Source organism: Hippocampus comes, unplaced genomic scaffold (assembly GCF_001891065.2).
Source record: "Hippocampus comes isolate QL1 unplaced genomic scaffold, H_comes_QL1_v1.1 scaffold2, whole genome shotgun sequence".
NCBI classification, from domain to species: domain Eukaryota; kingdom Metazoa; phylum Chordata; class Actinopteri; order Syngnathiformes; family Syngnathidae; genus Hippocampus; species Hippocampus comes.
In genome coordinates this window covers 1,411,852-1,435,075 of record NW_017805139.1, presented here as the reverse complement: position 1 = coordinate 1,435,075, position 23,224 = coordinate 1,411,852, and the positions used below count along the sequence as shown (strand labels likewise).

The 23,224-nt window shown below is 41.6% G+C and overlaps 3 protein-coding genes across 6 annotated transcripts in view; 1 reads left to right on the top strand and 2 right to left on the bottom strand.

Moving 5' to 3' along the window:
* Positions 1-557: 557 nt before the first annotated feature.
* cilp (cartilage intermediate layer protein, nucleotide pyrophosphohydrolase) lies at positions 558-7,280 on the top strand. Of its 2 annotated transcripts, XM_019867358.1 has the most exons (9): positions 558-672; positions 1,433-1,607; positions 2,887-2,925; positions 3,024-3,293; positions 3,422-3,598; positions 3,732-4,037; positions 4,115-4,223; positions 4,345-4,493; positions 4,691-7,280. In XM_019867358.1, the coding sequence occupies exons 2-9, from the start codon at positions 1,535-1,537 to the stop codon at positions 7,045-7,047; spliced, it is 3,480 nt and encodes a 1,159-aa protein (XP_019722917.1). In that variant the 5' UTR covers positions 558-672; positions 1,433-1,534; the 3' UTR covers positions 7,048-7,280. The 2 variants fall into 2 exon arrangements, with proteins under 2 accessions (XP_019722917.1, XP_019722918.1); XM_019867359.1 differs by lacking the exon at positions 2,887-2,925.
* A 221-nt stretch (positions 7,281-7,501) lies between these two features.
* eif3jb (eukaryotic translation initiation factor 3, subunit Jb) lies at positions 7,502-15,332 on the bottom strand. Of its 3 annotated transcripts, XM_019867360.1 has the most exons (8): positions 15,119-15,216; positions 14,887-14,972; positions 11,746-11,797; positions 11,579-11,679; positions 11,381-11,474; positions 10,652-10,816; positions 10,479-10,552; positions 7,502-8,471 (listed from the first exon to the last, which is right to left on the bottom strand). In XM_019867360.1, exons 1-8 carry the CDS (start codon positions 15,129-15,131, stop codon positions 8,343-8,345), a joined length of 714 nt encoding a protein of 237 aa, XP_019722919.1. In that variant the 5' UTR covers positions 15,132-15,216; the 3' UTR covers positions 7,502-8,342. The 3 variants fall into 3 exon arrangements, with proteins under 3 accessions (XP_019722919.1, XP_019722920.1, XP_019722921.1); XM_019867361.1 differs by having other exon boundaries at positions 11,579-11,797; positions 15,119-15,332; XM_019867362.1 differs by lacking the exons at positions 14,887-14,972; positions 15,119-15,216 and adding an exon at positions 13,623-14,880.
* Positions 15,333-17,621: 2,289 nt separating this feature from the next.
* strc1 (stereocilin 1) overlaps positions 17,622-23,224 on the bottom strand; it is an 18,995-nt gene continuing 13,392 nt past the window's right edge. The window contains exons 23-28 of the mRNA XM_019867229.1: positions 23,044-23,199; positions 21,662-21,804; positions 21,323-21,471; positions 20,420-20,517; positions 20,143-20,293; positions 17,622-17,838 (exon numbers count right to left, since the gene is read on the bottom strand). Coding sequence (XP_019722788.1) covers positions 17,753-17,838; positions 20,143-20,293; positions 20,420-20,517; positions 21,323-21,471; positions 21,662-21,804; positions 23,044-23,199 — 783 coding nt within the window. The 3' untranslated portion in view covers positions 17,622-17,752. The remainder of the gene's footprint in view (positions 17,839-20,142; positions 20,294-20,419; positions 20,518-21,322; positions 21,472-21,661; positions 21,805-23,043; positions 23,200-23,224) is intronic.

The window sequence follows — 23,224 nt, the reverse complement described above, 5'->3', positions numbered from 1 at the left end:
TACAGAAATTGCTTTAGCCTAAACATTGGATAGTTTTACTAAAACTCAAATTTTCCAGATGGTGCCCTTACCTTACTTTGCAGCTTGTCTGACTTCAGAAGCTAAATTACGGTTTTGTAAACCTCCAGCTAAACTTGGGGGGAAAAAAATGGATCTCTGGAATCGTCATGGCATTGCATGCTTGGTAATCAATTTTAACTACAAATGTAGACAGCGGGATTGATTACACAGGTGAAAAAGCATTTCCATGACTTCATTTTTCACCTCTTCACTGTTTATTCATAATTGTTCATTTGATTCCAATTAGACCCATAAAATATTTGACCAAGAGGATGAATTCCAGTGTCAGCTACACCACCAGCAGAAATGGTTACTTCCATCCCTCGAAACCTCGTCTTCCCCCTAAGTCCCACATTGATGACCACATCCGTGCCGGACGAGGACGGTGATGATTTCTCAAGATTGTATGGAGACGTAACGAAGGGATACTGTGACGTACTGCCAAGATCCTGAAGGAGTGGTGCTACAGGCAGAACAGAAAAAAGAGACACTGGAGGAGGGTGCTGAAACACACTGAAGAGGAGGAGAGACTTGAGATAAAAAGAGAAGACGAACATGCGAGACAAGGATAAGCATAGGCAAGCATAGCCACAAGTAGCGGTCCGCAAACAGGTAAGACATTTACGCGTCCCTATTGGATTGCGCTTTCTACCTTCTCCTGAGAGGCTTTATGTAATACCGCACAACTACACATTTTTAAAACATTGTTTCTGAGGGGAAACCAAGCAAGGTATAAAAGTTTTTAGTTGCTTTCATTTTAATAAGATGTCAAATTTGGGTCGTACGTGTTAAATTTAATTTGAATATCAATTCATGCTGCTCATGGATGGATGGCAGCTCTGGATCTAATTCATTGTAATGGTCGGCAAAATGCATCAAAACATTGAATTGAGTGCAAATGTGGCCAGTTGGGCAGATTGCGCATATGTCCGATGCTTTAACACAACGACAAACTTTTGTACGTTAATTGCTTTGTAAGTGGATGTGGAAATGTTTGTGAGTGCCCCTGACAAATGGTGATGGCTAACACAGATGTGAAATCCGAGTGGGGGCTTCGACAACGTTTTGTTTTTTTCGTCTTCTTCTTTGCTCCAGCCCTCCCCACTCAAATACATCCCAGTCCATGTTTGAAGGCATGTTTGTTCCTGTTTAAAGTACATTTGTTGCCAGTATGGTTGAAAATGGGACTGACAGTATAGCGGTTCACATGCCTGACTTCCACGTGGGAAGCGTGGATTCACCTCTCAGTCAGTGACAGTGAGAATTGTGAGTGGGAACGGTTGTCTGTCTCGACATGTGCCCTGTCGCGAAATGTTTTTTTTTAATTGTCTTTCAAATCTTTTTGATGCAGTTGTTTTTCCTTTCCCACCAGAGGTGACATTGCGCCGCTGGGTTCTATCCTTCGCCGAGGTCCTGGTGTACAGCATACACGACCAGAGGTTGAAAGTTTGAAGGTCAAATACGAAGGAACTGCATGACAATGCCATTGAGGCTACTCCTCCTTTTCATGGTCGGAATCAGCCAAGCGACAGTTTTTTCGGCAAAAGGTGAGTCTTTCACAAAGCTCACTAGACATTTTGGAAAACTGGATTTAAAAGACCTTCTTCATCTCTGAATAAAATCTGTCCGGAAATTTTCAATAAATACTAATAATAAATTCCCCTTCCAGAGGAAGTCCAACTTTCAGGAAAACTGTATTTTTTTTTCTTCACAATTTAAAAATTTCCTTGGTGGCTTCATGACATACTTTTGGCTCAAAAAATACAAAGGATAATACACTTAACATACACTGTTAAATATCACTTGGCTTTGGTTGGGCAATTCGGTTTCTTCCAAACGAGCCACTGCTCAAACCTGCCAGGGTTTACAATGTCGAGTACGGCATTTCTTACCATGACGACTTGGGGCAGTGCAATGACATTGCGACATGATAATTGCCTACTTTAAAAAAAAAAAAAAAAAAAAGCCCACAGACTGAGCAGACCTCCATAAAGACAAAGTGAAGGCATCATTTTCACTCACAGGGGGAGCACTTCATCAGCAAGATGCCGAATTACACTTGGCAGTTAGTATGCGTATACATCTCGCCAACACAAACATTTTTCTCCATGTCGACTACTTTGCCAAACATTTGAGGATGTTTCGGTTAGCAGAAGCTAGAGCTGATAACACGATTTGCTCATCTGTGCAAACATTGTGGCACTGCTTACCTTTTGCCTCTGACATGATCGCACTTCCAGGTAGTTTGGTGGCTAGCTTCTAACAGTGAGAGTCTAACTGTTGCTTTGCAGGCCGAGTTCCCTGGTCATAGGCAGAGAAACTTGGTTTGTGCGTGGTATTTTGTAAAATCTGGAATGGCTTGCATGTAGACGCAGAATTAGGCAGCCAACTACAGATCTACTTGGTTGATAAATTTTCCACTTGGTGGGTGGACAGGCCCTCCAGAGACCTAACTTTTTGTACACAAGCAATTAAAACTTAACTGAGTCAGTTGACATTATAGATGTCAAAGAGACAAAGGATTTTTGGTTAATTTCTCCAACACATACAAATTAAAAAAAAAAACAAGTGTGTGTTGTGGAATGGGTATATGAAATATACAGTCGAGTTTTCCCAGAGAACTTTCACTCAGTTTATGCAGCTATTGGCAGCAAGCTCACTGTGAAGGTCAGGTTTGAAAGGCGAGTATTTATTTCTATTTGTCTCATCTTATGCTTGAAATGTACACAGAAACAAATGGCGATTTTTTAGAGGTTTTCCACTATTTGTTATTATCAGCGCATACAATAAGATCATAAATCAAATCAAATCAATGGTCTCTTGCAGAACAATGGCGAGGGGAAGATTCTATGACCCGCTCTCATGGTAAAGTTTGTTGTTTTTACACCCTCTAAGTGTGTTGAAGTGGGAATCGATCATTCTCCTCAATGTGATTTCCCTGCTTGCTTCTAAACTGCCAATAGACAACTACGAATGGAGCACATGGTTCAATGTGGACCATCCGGGAGGCCGCGGAGACTACGAGCAGCTGGACGCCATCCGCTTTTACTATCGAGCCCGTGTGTGTGAGACTCCCCGAGCGCTGGAGGCCAGAACCACTGATTGGGTCCCAGCCCGTGAAACCGGGGAGAAAGTGCACGCAGACCCAACTGTGGGCTTCTGGTGCCTCAATGAAGAGCAAGGCCTGGAGCGGAACTGCTCCAACTATGCGGTTCGATTCCTTTGTCCCAAAGGTTTGTTCTCGTATATTTCAGCAGTCCAGATCTTGATGTTATGTGATTGCTGATTCATTTTTCCACTGGGTCATTGGTGGAATTGTTACTTTGTGGTGTAATACGGCTGCGGTTCTATTTCTTCTCAGGTAACAGCCTCAACTTTCAGGATATTTGGAGTCCGTGGACAGACTGGGGTCCATGTTCTGCCCTCTGTGGTCAAGTGGGAGTCCAAATTCGCTCCAGAAGCTGCAGTTCTCCCTCACTGCTTTGCAATGGACCAAAGGTAGAAAGGAAAGAATGCCACGGACCAGAGTGTGTGACAGGTAAGCACGCATTGGTTGCTTAAAACAATTTGTTCTCTGAACCAGGACCAGCAAGCACTGTAATATGGCAAATTCTGCATTGAAATTATATTATCACTGACTGAATATTGTGGTTATTTTACCCAATTTTTAGATTGCGCCCTACACTGTGTGATGGGAAGGGTGAATGCAGAGTGTAATGCGTGCATGTGTGAAGAGCACATCCTACTGGGCTCTATCCGTGGTTCTGGGGGTCTCATTGCTGAGGGGGCTGCAATACTGGGCTCGGACAAACTCCTCACCCTCACAGACCACAATGGACATTTCCGGATCCCCGGGCTCTGTCCTGATGGCAATACCACGTTGACGATCAGGCTGCAAGGCCACGCCACCCAAAGTGTTTTGGTTCCTAAAAGCGCTGAGCGTACCACAGTCGTCAGCGTGCAGCTCAAAAGAACCGGTACAGGAAAAATCTTTGTAAGTAACGACAGAAATGGATCAAAATTGATGTGTATTTTGATTTTTGTCGCTTCTCAGACAAGCTTCATGTGTTGAGCAACCCTGAGAGCAAGGCCAGGAGAGAGGGACAAACTGCTGCCTTCTGCTGTAATGTGGCCGGTACACCACAGCCAGACAAGTACCAATGGTAGGACTTTATAGTTTAAGTGCAATATACAAATCCTGTAACTATGTTTTCATGACATTTGAATACTGTGATCCTCAGGTTCTTTCTGTTTTTCTAATCGGTCTGTGTTTCCTGAACAAAGGTTCCATAACAACAGCCTCTTAGAAAGGAAATCCGATAGCACCTTGGTTCTAAAAAAGCTGCATCTTGAACACGCTGGAGAGTACTACTGCAGGGCAAGCGGTCAATCTGGGGCCATTAAGACCAAACCAGCGATGCTCAACATCATTGGTATGTTAGTTTACCTCGGAAAATAACAACAATAATAATAGCTACATACATATAAACAAAGGCCATACCAAACCAGCGATGCTCAACATCATTGGTATGTTACAGTTTACCTCGGAAAATTACAATAATAATAGCTACATACATATAAACAACGGCCAGACATTCAGTGATTAAATTATATATCCTTTCCCCCTCAGGCAAAAGTAGCCATTCATGCAATCCCAAGCCTGATCCTCATCTCATACGTCTTCCACACGACTGCTACCAAAACAGCACAAACTCTTTCTACTATGACGTCGGCAAATGTCCTTCCAGCACATGCGTTGGACAGCTGGACAATGGTATCAGATGCAAAGACAAAGTGGCATACTGCTGCGGAGTGGCAAAGATGGAGGAAAGGCACCTGGCATGCCAGGGCTACCAACTGCCCACAATGGTCGTTACTGAATGTGGCTGTCAGAAATGTGTGGACACCAAAGCGATTGTGCATGGGAGAGCTGTGGCCGCAGACACCGGTGAGCCAATGAGATTTGGCCACATCTTTATGAATGGTGTAAGAATTAGCCGTACGGGATACAAAGGTACCTTCACCATCCACGTTCCGCCTGAGATGGAGAGATTAGTCCTGACTTTTGTGGACAACATGAATACGTTCATCAACACAACAAAGGTACTTCCATTCAATACCAAAGGAGGTGCTGTGTACCATGAAATTCAACTCACACGAAAGAAAGTTCCTGTGACCATTCGGTCCTCAGAAACCAACACACTCGATCTGGGGGAAGTAGAAGGACGGGAAGCGATGGCTCACATACAGATTCCTCCCAATTCTTTCTATAAGGAGAACGGTGAAGTGTTTGTGGGTGACGTCAACGCCAGCGTAACATTTCTTGACCCCAGAGATGTTTCCACAGCCGCCGCGGCCCAAAGTGATCTCAACTTTGTCGGGAACGAAGGAGATACCTTGCCACTGAGAACCTATGGGATGTTTTCAGTTGACTTCAGAGGCGGAGAAACCAATGAGCCCTTGAATGCAGGTGAGGTGAAGGTGTTCCTGGATTCTGCCCAGGTTATGATGCCTGAACACCTCAGAACCATGAAGCTTTGGTCACTCAACCCCGAGACAGGCCTGTGGGAGGAGGAGGGAAGTCTGAAGCTTGAAAAAAAATCAAGAAGAAAAAGGGAAGAGAGAACTTTTCTGATTGGCAACCTGGAGATCAGAGAGCGACGACTTTTTAACCTGGACGTCCCAGAGAACCGGAGGTGTTATGTGAAAGTGCGGGCCTTCCGCAGCGAGCGCTTCATGCCCAGTGAACAGGTTGAGGGAGTCGTAGTGAGTCTCATAAACATGGAGCCCACAGCTGGCTACTCCTCTAACCCTCGTGCTTGGGGGCGTTTCGACAGCGTCATCACAGGCTCTAACGGCGCTTGTCTACCGGCTTTCTGCGATGAGCAAAAAGCAGATGCTTACACTGCGTACGTCATGGCCAACCTCGGAGGCGAGGAACTAGAGGCTGTCGCTTCGACTCCCAAACTCAATCCGAATATCATCGGAGTGCCTCAGCCTTACCTGGGCAGGCTGAACTACAGGCGCACTGATCATGACAACCCCAGACTCAAGAAGACAGCGTTTAGCATCAACTTGGCAAAACCAAGTCCAAACACGGCCGAAGAGGCCAACGGACCGGTGTATCCCTTTGAAAAACTGAAAGAATGTGAGGAGGCACCATTCAGTGCTGCTCATTTCCGCTTCTCGCGAGTAGAAGGAGATCGTTATGACTACAACACGGTGCCATTCAATGAGGACGACCCAATGAGCTGGACAGAGGACTACCTCAGTTGGTGGCCTAAGCCAATGGAATACCGTGCCTGTTACATCAAAGTCAAAATCAACAGCCCGCATGAGATTAATGTGCGGTCTCACAATATGGGGGGCACTCATCCGAAGACAGTGGGCCAGCTGTACGGTCTCCGAGATATCCGAAGCATCCGCGACATGGACCAAACGGCAGTGTCGGCCGTGTGCCTCGAATTCAAGTGCAGCGGGATGCTGTACGATCAGGCGCGCGTCGATCGCACGTTGGTGAAGGTGATTCCGCAGGGTAGTTGTAAAAGAGATCATGTCAATTCGCTCCTCCAGGAGTACCTTGTGAACCATCTCCCGCTAGCTGTCAACAATGACACCAATGAGTTCACTATGCTAGCACCTCTTGATCCTCTCGGTCATAACTACGGCATTTATACAGTCACGGATCAGGATCCACGCACAGCTAAAGAAATTGCTCTCGGCCGCTGCTTTGACGGCACCTCTGACGGCACGTCTCGTGTCATGAAGAGCAACGAGGGTGTGGCACTGATGTTCACTTGCGGAGGTCGCGAGGTTACTCGTCAAAATTTCTTCCAGACCCTGCAAAACTCGCAAGGTCAGATAGCCACAAGCGGGAGAGTTGAAGGGAGACAAAACCGGCGTCGGCAAAGAGCCAACGCTTCCCGAAACAGTCAAAGACGCAGCACCAGAGATCCAAAAGGAAGAGGCGCAAAGGCCAGAAACTAAGCGCATCAAGATTCAGCAATGAGTGTGTCCAACATTAATCTCGACTTGGGTGCAAATATTCAATAGGAATGTTTTACAAATTAATACGGTATGTAACTACCAAAGCTAAAGTAAATGTCTTAATGCCGTTCATTTGTTTCCACAATGTCATTCTTATGCGATTACTGTATTTTCTTGAAACTTGTAAATAGAATATTTATTACTATTAAAACATTTTAGTGATTCCAGCAAGACACCTTTGTTTTGACCAATGATTTATTAAATTAGATGCTTATAAAACACTGCAGCATTCTAAATGTCAACACAGTAGCCAATTCCCCATGTCACATTGAAATTGGTCAAGATCTAGAAAAAGGTGAAATAAATTGCTCTCAATTGATTTAGCCCGTAAGAGAGTAGGGGGAGGCCCATAAATTCCACGATCCTCATCATACTTGATACAAGCCGGCAGAAGTAATGATTAGGAGACCATTTTATTCAGTTGTTCCAATCTCGCCGATCCAATGTTTTCAAGCACTCGTACGGTATGGCAAATTTCATTTGCAATGCACCAAAAAAAAAATACCAGTTAATACGCTTGCCTCCAATTGTTGGAGGAGATCCAGAGACATCTCAATAGAATGGCAGTCAAGTTTTGAAGTCAATTCATAATTCTTTACCCTTCCCTTTAACCTTTCAGCTAACAGTGTGCTTTCTGTAAACATACATTCTCCACTTCGATGTCAGTTTCAGGGCCCCAGAACAAAACCTCTGCAGTTGAAAACATGAATAGTGGGTTGAATTATTTGTATTTGGCAACCGGTTATAGATACTATATACTCATCTGTAAGAGAACCATCCTCAAGTGAGACCTAAAATATATACACATGACATTCTGGTTTAAGAATTTGCATAGAACCTTCTGTTTCTATGTCACTACATGTATAACTCTAATACTGAGTCTGCTTTTGGAACAGAAGCAACATTCCATTGAAAATGAGCTCTGACAACAGACAACAGCAGTTCCAAAGTATACTTCCTTGAAGCAGGGTTACCCAACAGATAAAAACTTAATTATTCGGGTGTGTGCATATGAGTCCAGGCTGTATGAAGAGAGTTAAAAGGCAATTCCGTATGTCTGAACATAAATCAAAAGGTGAGACTGGAAGCTTCCAGCACAGTCCCTGAAGTCACTGAAGCAAGATGAAGGGTGCAACACATAGTTCTGAACTTCCAGGATGGCACTGGACAGCATAAGGTAGAGCTGCAAAATTCGGGGTCGGAAGGGCACCGGGACTATTGCCATGGAGCCTGTGTCACATGAAGTCCTCGTAGTCTTGGGCGTAGCCGCCGTCAAAGCCGCCATAGTCCAAGTCGTCTCGCATCTGTGCTTTCAAACCGCCACCGGGTACGACACCTTTCTTCTTTTTTTTCCCTTTGTTTTGCTGGAAAGAAAACAAGTTGAAGTCAAATATCGTCTGTCATTCAAAAATGCTTGTGTAACAGTGGCGCACGTCACGGGTCCTTCTCGTAATGTAACCTACAAATGCGTCATGAAGTCAATAATTCTGAGAAAAAAAATGTCCACACTCAGAAAACATTTGGAACAACCATCATGCAAGAAGACATCACACAAAACCTTAGTTTTTGCTTGTGTAAATGTAGTTGTTCTGTAGGCATATACCAAAGTACAATTCATATAAATACATTTTATGATTGTGACCATTTGACAGTGGAAGCGATTGTTTCCTACAGCGGGAAAGACATTTTCTAAACAACAGGTTGTTCTCATTTGTTATATTGGCCATTTTGTCACAGAATTGAAATGCAGACAATATAAAAACTTTTGTTTCACGAAGGCCAAGTTCACACGGCAGGGCGGGATGTTCAATTAGGATTTTTTGGTGAAATCAGATCTTTTTATACCTGTATACTCGTTAACATAACAAAAACAAATGTGACTTTAAATGCTGGGCTCTAGACTAAGTTTTTAGTGGGAGCACAGTGGCCTCTAACCTGGAATGGTCGGGGTGCAAGTATTGACTTCCAAAGTCAATTTTAACCCTACTCATTGTCACTATATGACTGATAAATGGGCTGGGGTGCGAATCACAAACGTATCAGCAACAAAACATATTCAAGAATAGTGATGATCAAAAAAGTACATTGTTTAAAAAAAATAATAAAATTACTGGTTGCACTGGCAAAGGTAGAGAAAAATAGATGCACTGTCTCAAACTTTAGGGACACTCTACAGACTCATAATGAGAACGGAACACATTCATGATGTGACACGCGTGCACAAAAAGCATGCCCCCCCCCAGAAAAAAAAAAACATCACACGTTTCTGGACGTAAATATATTCCCATATGTAGGGATAGCCTCATCTTATCTCATACTGTCAGAGTAGCAAGGTGGGAGGAAGTAGAAAGAGACGTCTACTAATTACAACCCCAAGCAACCAAACTGTCTGCATGGATGAACTGCAGCCATCGCCACAAAACACCCACTATCTGCTTCTGGTTACTTACAGGTGCGAATAAATTAAATGCAAATAAAGTTAACACTGTTACTCCGAGCAACTTTGCAGATTCATGGACGATTATCTGTCGTCTCCAGAATGCTCTCTTCCGCCCGCAGAGGCCATATTTGGCTTTTGATGACATGTACGTCAGGTGCATACGGATGAGCGTTTACACCGCAAACGCATCGGGTACCTATCTAATTTAGGAAAGAGGCCCGGGTCAGATTGGGGGAATCGGAATTGTACTATTCGCACTGCACGGGAAATAAAACTATGATACATGGCGCATACGGACAAAAAGGAAAATAAAATACAATTCTGGATTGTGCAAAAGTGTAAACATAGCCTAATGGCCTTAGGCTGGGTGCGTTTGTTCATTATAAATCTGAATTACAAGAGAAGCTATCCAAACAACCGTGATGAAAGGTTTACGTAGCAGGATGGTTTGGGCCTGATCACATCCACACAAGTTGACACGCCCAGTTTAAATAGATCCTATACAGGTAACCATCCTTTCACCTGTTATATGTTTGTGGGCAATTACTGTGCACATCTGAAAAGTGAGAGTAATTTGTGGCTTTTGATCAAGGTCATTAGGTTAGTTGCTGCTGTCAATGTGATGAAACCATTGATCATAGATGAACCCAACCCTTAAACATAAACCCTTGTATGGACAGTGGTCGAGATTCCATTGTAATACACCCACGTTGTCTTTTTTAAGAAACAACACCGTCTTTATGCCAATATTTCCAAAGATCTTAAACACCTGTGATTGTTCAGGATGTGGCACAAATTGTTTAGGAACATACTAAAATGTAGGAGTATGAGTGTTTTGCGTGTGCGTTGGAGGGTCACAGCAGGTCACTCAAATGAGTAAACACTGCCCCCTAGCAGTCAAAATCTGATAAACATGAAGAAGCAGTCGTACCTTTTCTTGTTTCTGTTTTTCACTAAGTAGAACTGAGAGGGAATTACTGACTTTCTTCAAATCATCCACTTCCACTGTAAGAAAACAAGTTGTTACAAGTCAGACATGTCTAAGAACCTGATGAGAAACAGGATTATCAACATCATGTAATTACACCTGAAACAATGGCTTACATGAAATACAGAGTTCCCGAAACAAGGAGTCCAAGAAACTTGAATAGTGCACCGATTTCTCAAACTGGGATATCTTTTCTTTCAGCAATTTTTCAAACTCTGTGAATTCTTCTTTGGAAGAGGGACACATTGCATCAATTCCAGCTACTGAAGAGCCGCCAACTCCTGGAAACAACATAACAATGGGTTATGCAATCACGGATAGTGGAACCCAAAATGATTTGAGATTCAGGCGAAATGCGACTTTTTTTTTTGAATGCATATCTTCTGGCAGGTAATGACAGAGGAAAATGAATGAAAAAGTTGCATCAGAGGGATCTCTAAATAGGAGATTGGATTGAACAGAATGTTGGAAAAACAGTGTGGAGAATTTGCATCGTGGGAACCTTTGTTAAGGAGGGGGGGGGGGGGTCTCTTAAAACAAATCCAAAGAGGACAGTGTTTTAAAAACAAAACAAAAAAAAAATAGTAATAATAATAATAATACAATTCCACCAACATTAATTATTTGGGTTTAAACACATTTTGAGTAACTAGCCCGACAAAAATACTTCAGGCTTATTAGGGGGGGGGGGGGGTCTCTTAAAACAAATCCAAAGAGGACAGTGTTTTAAAAACAAAACAAAAAAAAAATAGTAATAATAATAATAATACAATTCCACCAACATTAATTATTTGGGTTTAAACACATTTTGAGTAACTAGCCCGACAAAAATACTTCAGGCTTACCGAAGGCATCCTTTGCCAACTCCAAGTCTGCATCTTCCTGAAGCTTCTGCACTCTTAACTTCTCTGCGAGTTGTTCTTCAGGGGTGAGCTCTTCCTAGAAAAGCAGATAGCACAAAGTATAACATAACATCGTTCTTCATTGATGAGCATAAGGAACACAGGAAAATACAAAAGCAAACGGCAGAGGAAAGAACTCACTTCCAATTCTTTTTCTTGCAACTCCTGTTGTTTTTTCTTCAAACGGTTTTCTCGCTCTTTAATTTTCTCACTCAACTTTTTCTTTTCAGGAACCTTTACCTCTGAAAAGGAATAACGATAATTGACAAAACAGCAGCTGTCAAAAGTGCCAAATAATGAATAATTACCCGTCTTGTTCAGTTCTTTTTTCTCCTCGTCTTCCTCATCATCCCAGTTGTCCTGCAAAGTGAATTCAGTGGGTCACTTGAAAATGAGGAAGCAACAAACTAGGAGACCAGGGATATTAAAAGTAACTGTCAGTCATGTGATTCAGTATGAACCAGCAGCCAAATTGCGACAGTCATGAATTCTAAACTCATGGCCCACAACATTAGGTACACCTCGACAATCTACTACGAAAAAGTAAGAATGCCGTGACGGAAGGTAGTTGAATTCATTTGACCAAAACTAAGATGTACTAACACACACAATGAAGGCGATGGCATACATGGGGTCTCCCAAAGGTTTTGTGCCTCACCTTGAAAACCAATACATACCGCCGATACCTTCAAATAGCAGAAAGGCCAACTCTTTGTACTGCTCAGTCACCGGGAATAAACACGCTCCTACTTTTAACCATCGCGGGAAACTTGGATGCGGCGTTTGTTGCAGGATAATGCGCCGGCTCACACAGCACAGGCTACAGAGAGCTGCACATCCTCCGCAATGATCCACAAGGGATCCTGGGTTTTGAATGCAGGAAGCACGTGCGGCGTCCCGCTTAATCGGCATACTCAGCCTAATAGCTTGAGCACATTGATTGCTCCACAACGTCTCAATGGGAAAAATGACGGTGTTTATACAGACACACGTATACCCGTGTACAACTCTGTACATCTGACGCACAACTCGCCAGAAATACACAAGCAGAGGAAAACTATCATGGCGAAGAGAACACAAAGTACACTTTTAGAGGAAGGACAAAACCGACTGCTTGATTCATGTGAATGATGTGAATATCTATTTTGGCGGTAGAAAGTAACAAGTGGAAATCACTTCTCGTTGCATTTCGATAGTGTGTCGCCGTTCGAATTGGGTTACTCAAAACTCTGTCCGCTCACACAAACGGGTTTTTCCAAATGTTTTAGAAACCGGAATTTTTGATCTTGACGACATGTAAATGTAGTCTGTGGAGAACACAATTTCCAAATCGCAAACACTGCAATGTGGAGAAAAAAAAAAAACATCTATGGTGCTTCAATTTGGTCGGTTGACTCAGTAGGGCGTATTTATTTTTATATTTGCGCTGTCACTATCAAACATTTTTAGAATTTATTATTGCATTTTTAGAATTTATTATTGCATCAAAAAAGTGTTTATTTTGCATTTAATTGTATTAGAAGCATGCCCCATTACTGTGTATTGCACAATTACTGCTGGTTATTTGGTAGTATTTAGTGATTAGAAAAAAAATTAGCCAACAAGATCACATGACAGGGATTGATATTGTACTCACCATCCATTTTCCTACTTATTCAGTTACTAGTTTGGTCATTGTTTTCCAAAGTAAAATCAGATGATTGCAAATGGCTTACAAGATAATCAGTCTGTTTTCATGAAGTACGACAGAAATCAAAATAATTACTGTTGAAAGGCTGACATTTGAAGATCGAAACAATTTAAAGTCAAACAATGGCTCTAAACAACGATAAAAGGAACCTATTGAAATAGTTGTCAATTAATTTTGACATCTCAAATTCATACAGCATCTGGATAAATCCAGTGCTTAAGAAGTGTAGTCCACATGTTTACACGTCATTGTTACATGGATCATAAAAAAAAGATGAAGTGATAAAGTCACAGATTTGTTTTCATTGTAGTTGTAATTTTAACTCAGGGGTACACCTCACTTTTTTGTCAGAATTTTGTGAAGCTGTTTTTGTGAGCGCATAGACACCATGTCAAAGTCTTAAATCAATCGACAACTCTAATCCAAGTAGATTAACCATTGTACATATTAATTCATGATTCATATTTTTTTCCACTAAAGAGAGAATTCGCTTACCTTGCTGACAGTTTCAGTTGTCAGTTCAGCCTTCGTCAGAGCTGACAGCATTAGACAATTCTCTCTTTACTGGAAAACAAAACTTTTGTCTGGGGAAAAAAGAAACTGAAACCGACTCAATGCACCTATCTGAAAAGACTAAAACATTTATGCATAGTAAAATAGTGTATACTGTGCTACATACAGATTTATTGCTTTCATTACAAAAAAAAACATTGGAAGAAGAGCTTGAAAAAAATAATCGCATATTAAAACTCAACCAGAATATTGAGGAGGTATTGAATGGGATTTTCAAATTCATTCATGTCTTGTACAGTATTAGAACATGTTTATCATGGTTATAGTTAACTCTTAACAAACGTACACAAAGCCTGAGAATGAATATTGGTCCCAACAATTAACTAGGGGGAATAATTCCAGTGTTACGAATTTGAACTTAGTTCATCAGTTTCTTTCTGCAAAAACCAACAATTGAGGAGCCCGCCCCCAACCAGCAATTTCCCTGACACCAAAGCAGCATTCAGGTAATAGCACCTGCACAGTCACAGCAACTCAAGCCCCACTTCCTAAAAATAAACGGAAAATTCTGGAGCTAACGCAAGATGTTGGATGAGTCATCAGACCAGACGAGTTCATCTGACTGACGGCTGCCCGCGTTTCCCAACTAGAATGCACCATCTGGGGCTTTCCGCAGTCATAAAGGAGCTACTTTCACACAATCGTTCATGACAACCGATTTAGAGCACTAAAATGCCCCTCCTCAAGACGACACACGCCTTTCCGCGCTGATCGGGGTGAAGTTACTTCATCTGATTTCCAGAGGCAAACTGAAGCGAAGCTAGCCAGTATGTTAGCAAGTCTGCTAGCCCAACTGGGCGGCCCGACAAGAGATTAGCTTTAACAATGTTAATTCCGTCGGAAAAGACCAAGACTTGGGGATAACTACTACACACTGTAAAGGCCTAGATGTTGCCTTTAAAACACCTACAAGGTGACAGTATTTACTGTTACAATGTCCACATATAGCCACAAATACACAGGCACGCCGCTAGCTGCACTTGGGGTACAACAGCAGATCACACATGAGGTAGCAGTCAGCTAACTTTAGCTTAACTACGTGGGTAGCGATTGACTGTCACAGTCCACCCGCGTCAAGAAGGACAACAGGGCAAGTGCGACAAAGTCTCTGGCACGCGAACAAAGCGTTTGGACCTCAGCGCGTTAAGCGCCACGTCTTGAGGCGCCCACTGTCATGTTCACCCACTTTAACGTCGTCATCTTCGTCTTCGCCTTCCCATTTGTCCTGCGGCGCCTTTGGAGTCGGCTCCTGCAGCTCGAAGTTGTCAGCGTCTGTAAAAACGACAGCAGAAAATGTGTCAGCGCCGGCCACATACGAGTTGGCAGTTAGTAACAAAGGAGCGATGGCCTCGTGTATCAAAGTGTCTGACGAGTGAAAAATGGGGAGGTTGCTCTCCGCTCCGAGTTGGGTTTCTTACCCCAGTCCGCCATGTTGGCCGCGATGCTAAATGTTTGACAGACGGACAGGCTGCTCACTGCTGCAGCCCGCTGGTTACGTTCACTCCGCTCCCACCTTCTACACGTCACAAATAGGAGATGACTTGGTAATGTCGCCACTTCCCGAGAGAGTCAAAATGATAATAACATTCGTTGATGTAATTGCTTCGCCTCTTTTCTGTCCTGTCCCCACGATGATGAGAAAAGATTACGGTTTGGCATTATCCAAAAACAGACGAGACCGACTAGATGGCGTAAGAATGACGTCACACACCGGTCGTGCTCGTTACACTTTTGATAAACGCCTGAATATTTAGCCTTTGATCTGTTGAAAGAGAAGACAGTGTGTACCGTTTTTATGTTTTTTAGCATTGCTTAACCTTGAAAGTGTTTATTGCCCTCATAATTTACAACACCCAAGATTGATACGTATGGGCAACATAGAAATAGTATATAGTGGAGACTTTAATTCAGGTTTAAAGAAAAAAAAGTATCCTAGACACAAGTGAAATCATACTTTGCCCCTAAAATACACACTTTTTTTTAAGCCGCTGACTGTACTTGAGAAGCCCATATCTTTGCTTCTGTTATAGCGATGACAAATTTGGTATTGTGTACATATTTTGGGTATAAAATAGGTTTCAATAAACAGCATTCCCCTTCCCATAGCAATCTGAGTAAAATATGCAATTGTTTAGGGTGGCAGGGTGGGCTCGTTAGGACGTCCACTTCACAGTGCAGGGGTGCAGGGTTCGATTCTGGCTCCGGCCTTCCTGTGTGGCGTTTGCATGTTCTGTCTGTGCCTGTGTGGGGTTTCTTCTAGTATGATGGTTTTCTCCCACATTTCCAAAACATGCATGGCACGTTGATTGGGCACTCCAAATTGTCCGTAAGTGCGATTATGAGTGCAAATGGTTGATCGTCTTTGTGTGCCCTGTGATTGTCTGGCAACTAGTACATGGTGTACCTCGCCAACTCCCCAATGACAGCTGGGATAGGCTCCAGCACGCCCCGCAACCCGTGTGAGGATAATCGGATCAGAAAATAGATGGATGGTATGTATTCCCAGTGACATTTTAAACTATTTTAAGAATATCGAAATTAAATACCAGGCACACATTTTCATGACTTGTACGTTTTTGTTTGTTTGTTTTTTTAGGAAAGGTGTAAAGGAGAAAGGTCTGAATATGGCTGGCATTGAATGAGTTTATTAATTATATGGATTTATGTGAAGATACTGAACATGATCATTTGTCAACATCATGTATTTATGCTAAGACTAAAGCTTCATAAACCTGCTCTGGAATAACAGTTTTTTTAATGATTAATTGAAAACAAAGTACAGCCATAACACAGGCATGGCTAGTACAATCAAAGAGATGTGCAACTGTTGTATCATGTTTTGTAATGATTTAGATAATTTTGCTCATCCTTTGTGAAGCAAGTGGCATTTGCACCCATCACACTTCTTTCAATGGCAAACCGGTGCAACAACGTTGTTCCAAAATTCGGCATTGGTGTTAAGCTTATGTGACTAAACTGTCACCAAAAATAAACCACAATGTATTGATTTTAAGAGCATTTTTTTTTCCATTTTATTTAAGGTCAGCACAATATAGCAGTAAAGATATTGCTTTCAACATTGTGTGCATACACTTCACAAAAAGTAAAATAAAATAATCTTTAAAAACCAGTTATGCATAAAATCAATACATATTTTAGTCTCTTTCTTGGTTACTTTTGATAGTGGTGTATCCTTGAATAGACACAGTTCAAGATGAGACAATCTCATTAGTCATCTGAAAGAAAATCTGAATAGTTTATACAATGACAATGAATTAATAAATCCATCTACAAACGACTGCATGGCTTACAACCGGAATGATTTAAATTGAAGTAAGTAGTGCTATTTAAATCTAACATTACTTTGGATGTGTAACAAGACACTCAGGTAGACGTGACCAAAAATTAAATGATACTTTTAAACAACGCAAATCTCTATCATGTCAGAAACACACAACTTATAGTACTAATGATTTGTCCATGAATGCACGTACACGTACTGTGTTTCCAAAATACCTGTAATAAACAAAATCACGTTGATGGACTTAGAACAAAAACATGTTAAGTCAGAAGTTGATATGATTTAAAAAATTTAAAGGAACATATAGTAATGTTTTGAATGACTTGCATCCTACATAAAGTAGATGTAATATGTATATACCGATATATATATATATATACTGTACATATATTTTGTCAGTGTTGAATGTCTTAAATATATAATTTAATCAAATACTTGAATTATAGTTTGGTTAATTATATTCAGTCCTCTAAATTGTCCAGAGGGGTGAGTGCAAATGGTTGTCAATGTCTGCCCTGTTATTGGCAGGTGTCAAGTCCAGGGTAGGCTCCAGCTCACTCGGGACCCTGATAAAGATAAGTGGCAAAGAAACGTAGATGAATGGATGGAGAGGACATTCATTAAATATGCTGATGTGATTGTTTCAAAGCAGTACAGTATTGCACAGATAAATATCTTTGGTTGTGTGGGCGAGTCGGTGCCTCCTGATCCTGACATGGGATAGTCGTGTCATAAAGCAGGATATGTCAGCTCAGGCTGGCCTGTCCGTCAGCGCCATCAGCAAGCCGAGGATCAGGTACAGAGAGTTGGGGCTCACCGTCAGTCCCTGTGACCTCCCTAAATGAGTACATTCAAATCATTGCAAACATCCGACTGTCAAATATATTTGCATATTAGTGTTAGAATACTGAACAACTAGAATGCTTAAGCTTCCAGTATTTATGTTGAACACATCATGCTCAATTGTTTTCGACATGCTTGGCCTAACTACCAAAAATAAATGTAGAAAAAAATGTTTCATTGATTTGATATAAGCCCTCAAGAGGAAATTCAACTCACTCTATTGTATATTTGTGTTGCACACCACACAGAGAACCACATCACACACATGCAGGCACGTAAGGTGAGATATCAGAGAGAATGTGGCGCGCAAACTGTTGATCTGGAGGCTGGGGTTAGTCACTAACCGGGTTAGTGACTAGTGACCTACCCCAGCCTCCAGATCAACATAGGTGTAAAACATACGGCCTGCGGGCCGGAACCGGCCCCCAAGGAGGTTTGATCAGGCCCGCAGGATAATTTAAAAGTGAAAAGAAATGCATAAAAGACGGAATGAATATTTTTAATATGGTGCAATTAATGGACTATCCGCTAGGGGACACACTGTTTTGATCAGAGTAGAAGACAACATTGTTTTGATCAGAGAAGAAGACAACAGCAGTCTCAGTCTGTCACTGAGACAAACCTCACCCAACACAGCAGACGCTATCAAGGACATGTGAATACTTTATTCTGTACACATTTAATAGCACTCTCCTTAGTTTGTAAGGTGTAGGTAGGACTTAAATTTAGATTTTATATGCATGTGTCATCTTAAAAATGCATTACTATATTTTTCAATACCAACTACTGTATTTGTTAAAGTTTTGTGCCTTTGTACAATCAGGGGTATCAGTTGCAATTAATATATGTGATGGATAAAAGCAATTTTGCACATTTGTCTAAGGAAATCTAAGGTGTTATATGAAATGTTTTGTAAAAGATATGTTCATTAAATTTCAAAATTTTCCTAATGTTCTTGTGCTTCTCTAGACCACAACAAAGGAAAGACATGATATTTTGGTTATTTATAGCATAGAATGGTATAATTTTAATGGTCCGGCGCACTTGACATCTACAGAGGCCGTATGTGGCCCACAATGTGAAATAAGTTTGACACCTCTAGCATTAGTGCCTTACTCAGAGGCAAAAAGTAGGCAAAAAGCCATCCAGCATCTTTTTAACAACCAGTTACCATTTTCCACAGGGCCATGTGTGTTGCGGATACATACTAAGTTGCCCGAGTTGAGATGGTTGGACAAAGACAACAACAGAAAACTTTGCTCATAAACCAAATAAACGTGTTTAAACCGTTGCTGTCACTGGCTTTATCATTGCAACATATTTTTCTCTGAGCGGGGTGGTGCGAATGACAGGTAGGTACACACAATTACAGCAAAGAATACATCGTATCCAGAGAGGATTAAGAATACAACACAGTTATTTAGATGGAAAATAAATGCTCCCAAATAGTTTTTGTTTATACGGGGACATGTGTGTATGTGAGGTGCAGATATTGTTTTCCATTTAGGGGCGACATCCACATAGCCGTTTGAATAATTTATAACAGTCTTCCAACTGAGAGTGTCAGTAAAGTTTTCTCCTTCCGCACTGGTAAACATAAATAAATGAATAAATGTATTCCTCAGTAAAAAACAGTCACAATTTATTAATCTGAGAAACAGTAATGTAATGTGCAATAGTACTGCTGTGTTGACTCACTCGGCTACCACCGATGCACAGACACTTATTTCCAGACACCGTAACATTTGGTTGTTTGTTATCGTTGCACCAGATGAAGCCATTTGGACTGATACTGATTGAATGGCTTTAGGCTCAAAATAATGCAGTCAGACAAGCAAACAGTAATGGAATAATTTCTTTTGGTCCATGGTAATGAATGAACCCGCTGACGACAATGCCTCAAACAGAGTATCCAAAAGAGTGTGACTTGAGTTCGGGAGCTTTCTGTCAATCAAAAGAGCGCCCACCTCGGACGCCGCATATGTTTACCCGAAGGTTGACCCATAAGGAGATAAACATGCATAACAACTATGAGTTCCCTTACCAATTAGCGATAGACTGATACATTTACCGGCGCTCGCCATGTTTTTTTTTTTTTTTTTTTTTTTTTAGGAGGGAATGCAAAAACTTTGTGTGAGTGCACACCTTATGAAGCAAACAAAAACCTGACCTGAAACTTTGTCGCTAGTTTTTAAACATGCTGAATTAATTATCACTATTGGGGCATGTTTATATTCAACACATAACCAATGAAAAAAGTAGAACACAGATAAAAAAAAGATGGAAGAGTGTCTTCACCTCTAAAATCCACATGCCTGTCCTCCCAGGGTGTGAGCACCATAAAGAGAGCAGTCCTCTGAACATCTGACAGAGCTGTGATTTGCTGCTCTGTTACTGCAGCAGCCTGCTCATGAGAAAACATGCTGATCTGCCGCTGATGGAACACAACCTTCGCGTGGTATGACACGAGGACAAGAAAGCAGAAAACACCAAAAGAATTAGCAGAATGCAATATTCACGGCGATGAAGAGCTTTGAGTCAAAGGAAGAATTTTGTTGAAGAGAAGTCAACTTACAGCGAACTTGTCAGGGGGGATCATTGAGATAGCCATCGGTGTTATTCCTTCTATTTGCTCTTTTACCAAGGCTGACATGGCTATATCTGGGAGACCAGCTGTGAAAAGTTAATGTCTTAGTGTCGGGATTGAAACATGGACATGCTCCAAAGTACAAAGTTGATTTGAAAACAGGCAAGGAAAAAAAGATATGCTTTTAATGTCTCTAAAGCAGTGGTTCTTAACCTGGGTTCGATTGAACACCAGGGCTTCGGTGAATCAGTCTCAGGGGGTCGACGGAGCCTCTGCCACGGAGGTTAAGACACACCCGACTCAAGATGTCATTAGTTATGACACGCCCGCTTGGCCATCGCTGGCTGCAGATGATCACATTACATTGCTTGTCCAATCAGTGCTGCGGGAAATTTAGTTCGCTCAGTAGTCACCTTGTGACTGTCATGATAGTACGTCATACAAAAAAAAAAAAAAAAAAAACTATACTTATGCCATGTAATTGTATTTACTTTTTTTCTGATTTTAATAAATGTGTTTTGTTAATGTCTTGAATTTGTAAAAAAAAAAATCATATTTTTATTTTTTACTCATGAAAGGTTCAGTGAATGTCCATATGAACTGGTTGGGTTCGGTACCTCTAACAACGTTTAGAACCACTGTTCTAAAGTGAATCATTCTTTGTCACACAGCTGTTCCATCCATCCAATGTGTTATTATTTATTTATTTTTAATGATACTAATGAACCATTTTTGATGAAGATCAAGAATAAGTGGCAACCAGTTCGGGTGTACCCGCCCTCTTATCTAAAGTCACCTCTGCTAGCCTTGTTCATGACCCTAATGAGGACAAGTGGATGATGGACAGATGAATATTTCAACAAATGTTTATATCAGGGGAATGCTAAGTACCTGCCAGACTTCCTATCTCAATGAAGACTTCCATCCCCCATGAACTGATGGGTCCAAAAGCCAAACTGTGGGTCAGCAGGCCCGCCAGCGCTGACAACTGTTCTTCTGAGCAGGAGAGCTTGAGCTGACCCAGCCAGAGCACCGCCTTGCTACAACCACCAGGGGGAGACAGAGTGAATCAGTGAGATTCACGATGATGAATATCAAGATAAGATAAGAAAACCTTTATTAGTCTCGCAATGGAGAAATTCCCAATTCACAGCAGCAAAGTTATGAAAGGAAGAAGTAGAAGAACAAAATATAGGAGCTGCTGGAAAGGCAAGATGTTCATTTGCTCACCTGAACTCAACAGCATTGAAAGAGCTCATTTCTGTTGTTTTAGCTCCGCACACCATGTATCCAATGGCTACCAGAATGCTGGAGTCAAGTTGGCTCGGGTTCAGCTTGGTGGAGTTCAATGTTGTTGTGAACAGTGCAACCAGCTAGGAAAAAAGTAAGTGCCGTCACCTGTCTAACGCTTTAAATTACAAATGCGAGGGATTTGCATCACGCCAACCACTGCAGACCGAGGTGAGGCACCGTGGCAAACTGAGTAGCCACCGTGTAATGTACTAGAGCAGGGGTGTTAAACTCATTTTTTTGTCGCGGGCCACATTTTAGTTACTGTTTCACTTGGAGGGCCGTTATGACTGAAACCATATAAAGAAGTCAAGAATAACTGTTGATTCCACTATTGTTTAAATTACTTCCATAAGGGATTTAGTAACAAGAAAATGCATAGGCTATATCTCTTATGTATTGCATACAAAATTTTGGTAGACCTTTTAGAGAGGATCATGGAAGTTGACATGTTTGAGCTGCTTTCGCGGGCCACATAAAATGATGTGGCGGGCTAGATCGGCCCCCCGGGCCTTGAGTTTGACACCTGTGGACTAGAGGAAGCTCGACGGAAACAATAAACTTGGTTTTTAAAAAGTTTGCTCCAACTTCTATTGTCATCACATTTCATCACAGATGGCAAAAAAAAAAAGAGTACCGGTACTCACACTCTGTACTTTTAGAAGTACGGGTACTTCTGTAAGAAAGACTGGTAAATGTAAAAGTAGGCTACTGATTAAACTCCTGTACTTTAAGTACGATACAAAATGAAAAAGTCATTTTACTGTAAATCACATACAAGACCTATTTTGATATATTGGCACAACTACAAAAAAACCCCTCTTATGAACTTAAATCGGGCTAAAAATCAATTGTCTCATGACATGTCTCATGTTGTTCATGAAGAGTGAGCTAGCATTGGCTCAACATTTCTCACATGCTAAAATTGGCTTACTGACAACAGACACCTTACCTGTATGTGTTTTTAACTTTGTTTTGTTTTTACATCATGTCATCATCCACAGACTGAGAAAGAAAAATAACAAGCCTATTTTGACAAAACAAGGACTCGGGACTCCTAATATCTTAAAGTAGGGGGTAGAAATAAAAGGTCCTGAGGAAAATAAGTCCTCAAATATCTGAAAAACTCAAGTATAGTAACCAAGAATTTGTATTTCATTACTTCCCTACCAGTGCATGTGAAATATCAGATATTCCTCCCATTGTATTCCGGTAAATACGAAACAATAATCCTGTGTTTTATGGCAATGTGAATTTTATTTGAGTGTCTATATATCCACCCATCCGTCCATCCATGAAAGTAAATGCATCCAGGCACTTACCTGGTTGCTGCTCCACTCACTGATGGCGCCCAAAGAAGCGATGCTGCTCCTTTCAGTCGGTCGGAGCATACCGATCTCCTCTGGTGTCATTTCTAGGGTCAGTCGGCCCATCTGACTGATGATGGACGGGGAGAAGGACGAGACTGGGCCGAACATCTTCATTCCATTCCATTCGGCCAGC